Here is a 13,498-nt window from a genome sequence, read left to right on the forward strand (position 1 = left end):
TCATCCTCTAAAGTAATATCTAAACGGTAGTTACCGGAGACTAAATAGGAAAAAGAAAAAGATAGCTGAGGAAATTTCATATAAAAACTTTTTTTTTTCTATGAGGAAAATTAAGAGCGCTAGCGAATTTTTCAATAAGCACCAAAATCGCGTTATAGCTGTCATACATATGTAGCGTAACTCGAGGGCGCGTAATAAATAAACTTCCATAACTCTGATCCTATCCAAGGTAATTCAAAAATTCAAAAAGTTACGTATTTATAAGATCCAAGGCTATAATACGTTAGTTAAAATTTTTGAAGTGTTTTTAATTTCTGGTGTCCCGTTAATCCGGAGCGATACAAAATCCCGAATAGCATAGGTGAAACGAGTCTTCAGTCAGAAATATAATTTGTTTACATCAAAAATTAATTTAAACGTAAGGAAAACATTTTTAAAGGTATATGTTTGAAGCGTAGCTTTATATGGAAGTGAAACTTGGACGATCGGAGTACCTGAGAAAATAGATTAGAAGCTTTTGTTGCTATAGGAGAATGTTAAATATCAGATGAGCGAATAAAGTGACAAATGAATAGGTGTTGCGGCAAATCGATGAAGAAAGAAGCATTTGAAAAATATAGTTAAAAGAAGAGACAGACTTATAGGCCACATTTTAAGGCATCCTGGAATAATCGCTTTAATATTGGAGGGACAGGTAGAAGGGAAAAATTGTGCAGGCAGGCAACGTTTAGAATATGTAAAACAAATTGTTAGGGATGTAAGATGTAGGAGGTATACCGAAATGAAACCACTAGCACTAGATAGAGAATCTTGGAGAGCTGCATCAAACCAGTCAAATAACTGAAGACAAAAAAAAGAAAAGATTTTATGATTTAATCGTTGCGCTAACATAGTTCTGGGATTTCATGATTTGGTTTTCAATTATTTTAACTTACACGTTTTTTTCTTTTAATAATTAGTCGTTATTCTTTAATAGAGAAAAAAATAATAATAAAAAGTAATTTATACTAAAGTAATAATTTTAATTTAGTTTTAAAAAATTACTTTTCTTTTGTAATAAACCTGAAATATTATCATATGAATTTAAAAATAATGAATGAAAACAAGCTGTAAGTAAAATATATATTTAAAAAAATATATATAACAGCTGATTGTTTTAGAGATAAAAAAACAACCATAAAAGATTGAATATGATGTTCAATCTAATATTTATATTTCTCTATTTTACCTCAAAAAATAATAAATTAAATTGACATCAGTTTAATCACTGAATTTTGTTTTTTTATATTATGTTTAATGTATATTTTGTTATACAAATAATTATCTACGTTTTTATATCGAAAATTAATATGCAACCTTGTCCGTTAACAGTTAAGGTAAGTGTTGTATGTTACAATATTTGTTTACAATTGAACATTGAACATTTTCTATTTTTATTTAATCTATTAATGTACGGATACCGAATATAAAATAGTTTTATTTCTAAAAATTAAAGCTTTCTTAAAATAATATTTTGATGAAAAAAAATTTAAGTAATTTTGTTTGTTTTTTAGGTTAGGTAAATAATTTATGATAAAAGTTAGTAATAAAATTAATTCATTATAATATAAAAACAAAAATTATGATCTAATTTTATGATTTTATGACTTTAGGATTTAAAACTGTGTTAAATTTTTTAAATTATTAATTTATTTTACAATTTATTAAAAAAAAGTTTTAAAATAACAGCAATAAATTCAACTTATTTACAACTACACGTTTCAATTAAGATAAATGTAGAAGATTATTTACAGATTTTTCTAAATGTATAAATAATAATTTAATAGAGATAGTAGTGAGCATATCTCGCGCCGGCCTACGTGGCGCAACCCGCCGGGTTGGTCTACTGATGAACTTGTCATCACAAATCAGCTGATTTCGAAATCGAGATTTCTGAGGTTCAAATCCTAGAAAAGGCAGTTATTTTTATAGGAATTTGAATACTAGATCGTCGATACCTGTGTTCTTTGGTGGTTGGATTTCAGTTCACATCTCAGGAATAGTTGGCCTGAGATTGTACAAGACTACATGTCATTTACATTCATACATATCATTCTCTAAAGTAGTAGCTTACGGTTCCGGAGACTAAACAGAAAAAGCGAGAGGCCTCCGTGGCGCGAATGGTGGCTTCTCAGCCTTTCATCCAGAGGTCCTGGGTTCGATTGCCGGTTAGGCATGAAATTTTTCATACGCTACAAAAATTAAATTTCATATTTCTACGCATATGCTTCGAGTTTTTGTAGTAAATTTCATTAAGCAAAAAAAATATTAACAAAAATAATTAAAATTCAAAGATTATTTAATTTAATTATTAATAAGTATTAAGTAATTTAAATTTTTTTTATAACTGTCCAAATCCAGAAATTTTAAAAGATAAATAAAAAAAATAAAAAAATATTATTTAGAACTCACGAGGCCTAATTATATTCTGCTAAGAAAATTACCTGAAATTTTATTTTAAATTGATTTTTTCATAAATTATATTGTCAAATCTAATAACAGGCTCCAGGCCGTAATTATTGTAATTAAATTAAATATTGATCATAAATAAAGAAAAGATAAATTTTTAGCTATTTAATTTCAAAATAAAATATTAAACATTTTAATAGATGTTTATTTATTAGGTAAAGTATTTAATTCTAGTGTTTCAAATATATTTATCCTGAAATTTATGATTTCGTTTATATAACTAAAAAAATACAGGGTTATCATAAAAGAATGGTGCGGTTTTGAACATGGTTTAAATTAAAACAGAATTACTTACAGTTTATGTTTTTGATTTTTCAAACTTGTCGTCTCAAACATTTTTTTTTTACATAATTAATCAATTTCAATATGTGCGCCCGTAGTCGCTCGACAAACGTCCAAGTCTTGGTACGCTCCTGCTACAGACAAACACATAACCCTTTTGATTCCCCTTTCCATTTCCATGAGCATGACAATATAAACACACTTTTGGTATGGCGCCAATATGTCCATGATCACGTACTTATTAATTATTTTATTCATTATTTCTCCTCCCCTCTTTTTTTTTACATAATTTCAGAGCTACATTATATGTTCTTAAAAAAAATTCTTACATAACTTAATTGTTAGTACTTAAAAATTAATAACATTATAACAGTTTCCAATATACAGAGTTATCATAAAAGAATGATGCGGTTCTGAACATGGTTTAAATTAAAACAGAATTACTTACAGTTTATGTTTTTTTATTTTTCAAATTTGCCGTCTCAAACATTTTTTTACATAAATTAATAAGTTTCAAATGTGCGACCTTAGTCGCTCGATAAATGTCCAAACGATACTCAACTTCTCTACAAACATTAGTTAACATTTCTTCGTTAATGGTTATCATCGCTTCATTTATCGTGTTTTTTAAGTGGTTTGGTCGCGAATTTTTTGTGTATAAACAACGCTTTTGATGTACCCCGCAAGAAAATATCGCAAGGTGTTAGGTCTGGACTCCTTGGAGGCCAAAGTATGGGTCCTTGGCGGCCTATCCATCGATCTCCAAATTTTTCGTTCAAAGCATCCGGGACCGACGCATGAAGTGCGGGGGAGCACCATATTGTTGGAAATGAAGTCGATGAATGTTTTCGAGTTCATCCGGCTGAAGAAAGCAATAATTGGTTAACATGTCAAGATACGCACTCCATTAATTGTTTTTTCAGCAAAGAAGAAAGGCCCTATTACACGATTTTTCATCACACCACACCAAACATTAACTTTAGGCGAATCGCGTTGTTTCTCAATAACTGTGTGGATTTTCAGAGCCAAATATTCGTGAATTGTGTCTGTTAACGCATCCATTCACATGGAATGTAGCACCGTCTAAAAATGATTCGTTTTCACTTATTCTGTCCGACATTTCAACAGCGAAATTCTGATGTTTTACACCACCATCGCATCGGGTATCAATTCCTGCAGTATCTGAATTTTATAAGCATGTAATTTTAGTTTTTTATGCAAAACTTTGTGAACTGTTAATTTTGGAATACCTAATTCGACGCTTTGACGGGGGATGGACTTCCCAGGACTTCTAATTGCCGATTGTCTAATTAGTTCAACCGTTTCGTCTGGTACACTTTGTCTGCCGGTTGATTTCTGTTTCTTAACCGATACGGTTTCTTCGAATCTTTTGAACCAACGTGTTATGTTATTTTTGTGTGGTGGATCTCTTCCGAATTCACGTCGAAACGCACATTGAACTAAAATTACGGATTTTAATTCGGCCATCAATAAAACACACTTTGCTTTGTCTTTATCCGAGAACATTGTAACTCACTAAACTCACCGCAACAACAATACAAGAACTGACGGTGGGGTTACAACTGCTCATAAACAAACTTTTGGGTTGGAGGCTTTCAGGGATACCAATATAACATCTAGAAATTTCCCAACAATCTTCCTATGAATTACTGAAATCGCACCATTCTTTTATGATAACCCTGTACTTTGCAGTGTTTCATCAATGGTAAGCATGTTCATGAGGATAACATATTTGACTTAAACCACAACGAAAACTTGCACTTGAAATATAAAACACAAAAACATTGCATCTTATTTATTATGAATTACACATAAATAAACTATATTTTTTCTGATTTTAAAACTTAAAATTTTAAGTACTTAATCAAATTTCTTCGGCATATATGACAGAGAGAAACATAAAATATGAATTTAGAATTTAAGACCAGGTAACAAAAATTAGTAAATAAATTTAAAAAAGGTACTGGATATAAATCTGAAACACATAAAAAACAGAATATTTAAAAAAACAAATATGAAAAATAGCCCACCGAGCTGGTCTAGTCATCATCATCGCAAATCATCTGATTTCGAAGTCGAGAGTTCTAACGTTCAAATCCTAGTAAAGACAGTTACTTTTATACGGATTTCAATACTAGATCGTGGATACCGGTGTTCTTTGGTGATTGGGTTTCAATTAACCACACATCTCAGGAATGGTCGAACTGCGACTGTACAAGAATACTGTTCATTTATATTCATATAAATATCATCCTCATTCATCCTCTGATGTAATAATACCTACGGTAGTTCCGAAGGCTAAACAGAAAAAGAGAGATATGAAAAATAGATATTAAAATTAAGTGTAAAAGGGCTTTTAATTTCGTAAGAAAACGTTAACCAAATTACCAGAGATTCCAAGACTTTGGGCAACAGAATTCGGAACACCACCACCAACGAGAGTGACAACTGCTAGAATCCGTGGCGAGTTCGAAGCTAATGGAAGAGAGCAAAATATAATCCAGGAAAAGTCTGGACGAAGAAACCGGTTCTTTTTGGAATCCGGCAGCCACTTTTTCAATTTTAGTACGCTTACGCAATTTTCATTTTTTAAGATTTTTATAGATTTTATACACAGAGAGAAATTAAAAATTTAACTTAACCAAACATAACCTACGCTCATTAGTCAAGGTTAGCGAGCGAAACGAGCGTAAATCGAATTTGGTTAGATTATATTTATATTTATAAGCAATAATTCTTATACTCTCCAAAGATACCTGTATTCGTATTAATTTCTGCTGACAACTTGTGTCATGTTTGTTATTTTATCGCTGAATAGAATGGCTCCGTACATTTTTCTTTCAGTTGTTCGAGATGTTAATAGCCCTGAAAGTTTTGCAAGAAAGAAAAATATTGCACACTGTAAGATATTGTAAAAAGAAGCATGAAATGAAATTGTAGTGCAAACAGTATTCGCCTGTTGTGCAGTAAACAATCATGTCACCAAAATATACATGCAAGAAAAAATACACGATTAGAAGGCACCAGTTTAACACTTGAAAACATTATTTTGTTTATTTATTGCTGGGTTAAAGAATATGCATTAACCTAATTTTGTCTCAAAGAAATGAACATGGAAACTGAAAGTATCACTAATCGGAAGAACTATTTGCGTGAAGTTTGTCTTGATAATCTATTGAAAAATCCGATAAAAATTGGCGGTCTCGGCATGAAAGCGGAGATCGACGGGTTTTTTCTCAAAACGAAAATACATTAGAGGAAGAATTCTACCAAACCAGTGGATTTTCGTTGAAATCTATAGAGAAACAAAACAGCTGTTCCGGATCGAAAGACACTTTACTAATTATAATTAAAGCTTGTTTCGAAAAAGGTAAATATCTGATAAATGGAAATCTTATGATGATATTCCTCATTTAGAAGACTACAACTTTCAACACTCATCGAGAACCGTTCTGAAAATTTTATGAATCCTGAGACAGGATAACACAAAATACTGAGAATTTGTGGATGTGTGTCAAACAACGAAACAAAAAAAAAAGAAAAGGAACATCCAGAGATTTAATGGACTCCTATTTGTGTGAATTTTTATGGAGATGCAGAGACAAAAACGAAGATCTTTTTGAAGTAATGCTTCACATATTAGAGAATTTAATTCTGTTTAATGACTGCAAAAAAGTTGTATTTTGTTTTATTATCTTCTGTTGCACGAGTACTAATGTTTTGTATTGTTGTCATTTTTTTTGAGGTGGAGGAACCACATTTACGGGCGCTTAAGCAGTGTCGGGCTCGCTAACAGGTTCTGCCAGTTATAACCAAGGGCGTATGTATACCTGCGCACTACCGACTAATCCTCCACCTCTGGTTTCCCCCCTTCCTGGGACTGCTTATAAAAACATTTTATCAGAAGAAGGGAGAATCGCCCGCACACGCAGTCATAACAAACGAACAAATGTCACACACCACACGAACATCACCACTGGAAGCAACACATACAGCACGTCAAATACAAACACCGACAACAACATCGCACAATAACCCTGCAGAAAACAGGACAAAGCTTCTAATATCCACAACACCCACGCGATACACATCCACACAGCAGTCAAAACAGAGATTTTACCTTTACTTCTCCAACACACTTTTAATTAAGCATTCAAAAACAAGCTATTTTACAAGTATTAAGTTAAACCTGAAAAACGACCGAATGTAATAAAAATGCCATCACTGCACGTAATCCCCAAAGAAATCTCTCAGGCAAAGTTTTCGTAAGACCTGTTTTAAAAAAGACAGTATTCACACAATTTTACGAATCAAAAAGTGGAAACCATAGATCTCAAGACTTCTACATGTATTAAATTAAGATGATCCAGATAGATGAGTACAGTTTTGTGACACATGGTGCCGGGACAAGCATGAACACGTTAAGGGTTTGAAAATTTAATTGCTTGATCGGATGAACCCGTTTTTAATCTTGATGGAACATTAATAGGCATAACAGTATTTATGCCTAAATCTAACAGCATAATCCAATACTGTTTCTTGGTAACAATATTATAATACTGTTACTGAATAATAATATTTATGCAGTAAATCTACACATAATTGAACAGAAACCCGTTAAATTACCAGGCTTAACAATATGGTGTGGTTTACTTTTTAAAAGGATTGTTGGGCCATTTTTCTTCGAGGGGAACATCAGGGGCAACTCTTATTTACAAATGCTACAAGTTATTCCTGCTCTACGTAACCTTTTTATTGATGAAGAAATGTTTACTACTTCAACAACCATGGGGCTTCACTTCATTATCATCGTGATGTGATAGAATTTCTTGAGCTTTATGCAGGACGGAGACGAACTGCTTCGGAGTTTCCGGCTCGATCTCCAGACTTAACACCTATGGACTTCTTCTTTCTTTGGGGTGTTTTAAAATACACCAAGTGTTACAAAATCAAGGAAGCAGTTGAAACAGAAAGTCGAAATTTTAACACATTAGCTGTACAGTTAGATAAAATACAATTAGCATGTCGCTGTATATTAAACCATTGCCGTTGGCGAATTGATGTTAACGGTGATCGTTAAGTTAAAAAATCATCATGTATCTCATTGTTTTCTTTAGTAGAATATTATTTTTCAAGCTGTTTGCACTTTTTTTTGAGATACTCTGTATAATAAATATTTGACAACGATACCAAGTTAGCAATTGATTAAGACGCTTTCAAACAAAACTATACTTTTTGATCACGTTTGCAAAATTTTTTTATTCCATTTAATAAGACGCCCAAAAATTCTATGTTGAGGTGAACAGAAATTCAAGTATTATTTTTAAAAAAATAATTTGATTAACCTCCCGATTATAAATTGTACAAATACCTGAAAAACGTATTGCAACTGTTCTTAAATATTACCGATTTCTTGTTGGAAAACAACATAATTCGTTGGATATTTAAACTATAAAAAAACCATTTAACATGGTGGAAATATAAACTGATGTCAAGGATAATTTTCAGGTAAATATGGATCAAGCCTTGGAAAAAATAAGTTCTAACACCCAGTGATGAGTTGCTGGAGTAGAGTTTTTCCTCAAATCAATGGCATAAAGATTAGGGAAAAACAAATTCTGGGTTTTCAGATGACTGAATCTTAATTCATATTAGATATGAAATTTCTCTTATCTTTTCTACGCCACAGAAAAGTTACTCGGCTCATATACAAAATCTATTTTTCTATATTATTAAAAATCTAACTTGATACCAAAACGGAAATAACAACAACAATAACAACAACAACAATAGTAATAATAATAATAATAATAATAATAATAATAATAATAATAATAATAATAATAATAATAATAATAATGCATTTTCATTTCGCATTATGGACTCGGTGTAAATTTTTTTTCTTTATCGATGGTTAAACACAACCATCAATCTGATATATAATAATACAAATTGTTTACTATAAAATTATGGGAATATATGTTTTTGTTTTGCGGTACAAGACAAAAGCATAAATTGAGAGGATGAACTAAAAATGGAGGGGAAGTGAATGAAAATGGTGGAGAGGGAACTGAATTACAGAGATCATTTTGCCTGTAGTTTGACATGTCTTTGACAGTTAAATTGGTTTGATGGGACTGACTGGGTGTACCCGCGGGGAAACGCATACAAAAGTTAAGGTTTATCTAGTTGCCGAGACAATTATTAAGTAAATTACTTCGAAATAATGAGGGATATATATATATATATATATATATATATATATATATATATATATAATAGTTACAAAGAATCGAGGTCTTATATTCCTATTATCTTTAAGTTGCACGAAATGAATTCTCTTAGCTGCTATTTCTTTCTTTAGTTTATTTTACATCCCACATTTAACCACCAAATGAAAGCCAAGCCCAGAAATCTTGATTTTTTTTTTTTTAACTAGAATCAGTCACGATATATATTGAATTAGTCTACTGATAGAGGGGAAAAAATACCTTCTGGCAAATTTTTTTTCTATTTAAAATATAAAAAAATAAATAAGCCTGTATTTTTGGTATAATTTTAATAATTGCTTTTATACACGTATAAAATAAAGTTTATAAACAGAAGAACGCAAAAAAAAAAATATAATAATTTAGTCATTAGAGATTTAACAATAAAATACACAGGTAAGAATCAAAACAAAAAATTTGATCAACCAGAAAAATTTAATAGCTAAAATAAGTAAAAAATCATTCATGTAGGTGTTAACTGGATCGATTCAGTATATTTATGAACATTGGACACTTTACGTTTTATTTAATATCGGAGTGCCTAAAATCACATCTGCATCTGTGTGACTAACGATCATCATTCTGATGATCGTTAGTCACACAGATGCAGAGTTAGTCGTAGAATTGAGTTCTTTACGACTCTTTAAATTTAAACACTGTCCCAATTTAGGGTTTACTTTTCAATTTAGTGAGTGTTTCATAGAATAGTTTTCAAATCAACACACTAGCAATGATTTTTCTACATTATGATTATTGTTAATTCTATAAGCATATCGATAATTTTTACACCCAAAAATTTTAAATCTTAAAAGGTTTTGTAAAATTTCATTAAAATCCGCAAAAACATTCAAATTTTCCACTTATATAGACAAAAAAAAACTCAAAAACTTTATTTTTTAAAAATTGAACAACTTTAAAAAAATTTTTAAATTGCACTGAAAAGAAAAAAAATTCTGCTATGCTCTCAATAAAATATTTTTAATTTATTTTTTGAGGCTGTGGAGAATTTTAAAAGAATTACTAGTTTTATAGTTTAAATGAATTTATGTTTTAAATGAATGCATGAGATATGGGTTACGAACTTTGAAATTTGGTTCAGACTTCAAAAAAATAAGTTTCAAAGATATTCTATTGAGGGCGGTAGTGGAAAATTATTTTTTTCTTTTCAATGTAATTTTTTTTAAATTTATTTTGTTTACTTTTTATTTTGGTTCATTTGAAAGAAAAAAAATTATTTTAAACTTTTTAGTTTTATAAATTTATCGAAACTGACATATAGACAGGTCTACAAAACAAACTAATCGAAAAAAAGAACGTTCTCTTGAAAAAAAACATCGATTTTTGCTCATTACGGTTTTTCTGTTAGTTTAATACAATTAATCAATGGAACGAAACCCTGCTAAAAAACAGATGAGACTTACTAGTCTCATCTGTTTTTTAAAAACAGCATCTTCAAAATTAGAGCTATAAAAAATTATGCCCGGCAAAAATAAAAAAAATAAAATTAAAAAGGGGTAGAATTTATGACTTGTATTTAATGAAAGTAAAATGTATACTTATAAGAAAATATATTTTATCTATTCTTTATGTAATTATTTATCAAACCATTAAAATGCCTATTAACTTTTTTGGAATCTATTAAAATTCGATAACTGGTCATAATATACAATTATTTATAATTTTGATGTCAGTTATACAGTTTTATCAATTATATACGTGTAACACATTACTTTTACTTCAGAAGTGCGAATTTACGCGAAAGACAGCTTTCGCTGTCTTTTATTTTTAAAAAGTGGATTTGTGCTGTTTCCTGGGAACCTACAGATCATTTGTGTGTACTGTTCTTATCAGTTGTACTATAGATTGTCCTATTTAATAATACAATGAAAAAATTCCTATTATTTACACAACTTTTTAATGAAATGTATTAGAAATAACAAAGATGGACCACTGAATGTGAAAATATGAGGAGAAAAGATTATGGAGGTAGAAGAATTTTGTTATTTGGGAAGTAGAATTACTAAAAACGGACGAAGTAGGAGCGATATAAAATGCCGAATAGCACAGGCGAAATGAGCCTTCAGTCAGAAACATGATTTGTTTACATCAAAAATTAATTTAAATATTAGGAAAACATTTTTGAAAGTATATGTTTAGAGGTCGCTTTATATGGAAGTGAAACTTGGACGATCGGAGTATCTGAGAAAAAAAGATTAGAAGCTTTTGAAATGCGGTGCTATAGGAGAATGTTAAAAATCAGATGGGTGGATAAAGTGACAAATGAAGAGGTATTGGGGCAAATAGATGAAGAAAGAAGCATTTGGAAAAATATAGTTAAAAGAAGAGACAGACTTATAGGCCACATACTAAGGCATCCTGGAATAGTCGCTTTAATGTTGGAAGGATAGGTAGAAGGAAAAAATTGTGTAGGCAGGCCACGTTTGGAATATGTAAAACAAATTGTTAGGGAAGTAGGATGTAGAGAGTATACTGAAATGAAACGACTAGCACTAGATAGGGAAACTTGAAGAGCTGCATCAAACAAGTCAAATGACTGAAGACAAAAAAAAACTTTTTAATGTCTATAAACAGCGAGTACGTTTGCTGTATAGCGGAAAAGTGTTTTTTAACCAGTTCCTTTTTTTTCTGTTGCAAATATCATTCAGCAATAGAACGGGATTACGAAGGGATCCTTTATCATTTAAAAAAATCTGTTGTGGACACCATATGAATTCCTTTTACTCCTATTAAATTACATATTTATTTATTTTTAAAAGTACATAAATTGTTATTTCATTAATAACTTAAGATGTTTTTTCGTACATTTTTTTTATTGTTATTGAATTATTATTTATTGTAAAAAATATTTTACAATCAGAGGTAAATAATTATTAATAAATCAATATTTTTAAATAAAAAAAAAAGTTAAAACAAAAGTGATTTATATCACTTATAAGAGATTTATAAGAGATTATAAATTTAAAAAGGAAGAAACGTTAAGCCCAAGGAAAGAATAATGATTAATTTAAAGAGAGATAAAATTTGAAAACTAGAGAACGTGTACATCAATTAAGATCAGAAGATTTAGATTACAATATGACTGAAATAATTAATATATCCCTTTTCAGTTATTAAATAATGAATTCTATTTTATACTACATTATAATTCAGTTAGAAGGATGTTAAATTTATAAGAATTTCAATAGTAATAATATATCCATCAGAATCGTTATATATATATATATCCATCAAAAACAGGTTCAGGACTGTAACTCCGGTAGTTTTTAAGATGTCCGATGTAAAACACAATATTCGGTGTCGAAAAACAAGTTTTTTTTGGGTTTGTAGTACAATAGCTTTGTTAAAAGACTAATACATGCGGAAGATTTACTAACAAAACGTTTAGAGAATTGTATTCTGAGAAAATTAATGTAAATATAGCCCAAAAAAGTAAATTTTTAAAAATTAGAACCTGTTTTATCCTATTTCCCAGCTCAAATTACATAAGAAAACACCAACATTACTCCTTAGTTAAGATCCCAAAAATTACAGAAGGGTTTCTTTTTATTAGAAGTGTTGAAATCCGGGCGAAATCTTTTGCTAACCAACTCGAAAACAAAGCGTTTGTAGACCTATGTTTATATGAACGTTTTTCATTATTTTCATCAGTTGAACACGTCCTGAAAGTTTCTTCGAAGAAACGAAGAAACTCACTCTATATAACATATTTCTTTAACAATTTAATTAGTAACCAACCAATTTAAACAAGTACATAGATACTAAAAGAATCTGATGAAATGTATTCGATATTAAATAAGTAAAAAAAAAAAAAAATTAAAAAAAGACCCATGCACAATAGGTATTTAATTAAAAATAATATTTAACTAAATAAATAAATAGTTCGATATTTTCATATTCAATAATTATGAAACTACGCTATGTTATTCGTATAATTAAAGCACAAAAACGCGCAAAAGTCTCTGTATTCTTCTGTGAAAAAATTATCAGATAAGAAAATTCCAGTTGCGAACCCGTCATGGAAATGTCAATCAACGCCGTAGGGAAAATAAATATCATTAAATATGAATACATCAGTCAAGTATCTTTAACTCGCGGCTGACATGCAAAACAAATTTTTTATTATTAAGTAGTAATGATTCATTGACACGTTCAACATTTTCTTCAGATACTTTCGCTCGTCTCGTATCTATTCTTCTTTTTACACTGACGAACGTTACCGCCACGTAAAGGATCACAGTTAAAATTTCTACGGAACGCACGTTGAACTGTAACTATACATTCATATTTAGCAGATTGCAAAATAAAGAAGCCTTTCTTTGATGGAGTCGCCATCTTTGCTAGTGGCGCTGTCAAGCGGAATCAATTAGTTTTATTTGCCATGCACCCATGACAAAACT

At 30.2% G+C, this 13,498-nt stretch overlaps 1 protein-coding gene across 1 annotated transcript in view; it reads left to right on the forward strand.

Moving 5' to 3' along the window:
* Positions 1-5,630: 5,630 nt before the first annotated feature.
* The window catches only part of LOC142328366 (uncharacterized), a 68,861-nt gene continuing 60,993 nt past the window's right edge, over positions 5,631-13,498 (forward strand). The window contains exon 1 of the mRNA XM_075372073.1: positions 5,631-5,712. Within this exon, the coding sequence (XP_075228188.1) occupies positions 5,631-5,712 (82 nt within the window). The remainder of the gene's footprint in view (positions 5,713-13,498) is intronic.

This window comes from Lycorma delicatula, chromosome 7 (genome assembly GCF_047948215.1).
Source record: "Lycorma delicatula isolate Av1 chromosome 7, ASM4794821v1, whole genome shotgun sequence".
NCBI lineage: Eukaryota > Metazoa > Arthropoda > Insecta > Hemiptera > Fulgoridae > Lycorma > Lycorma delicatula.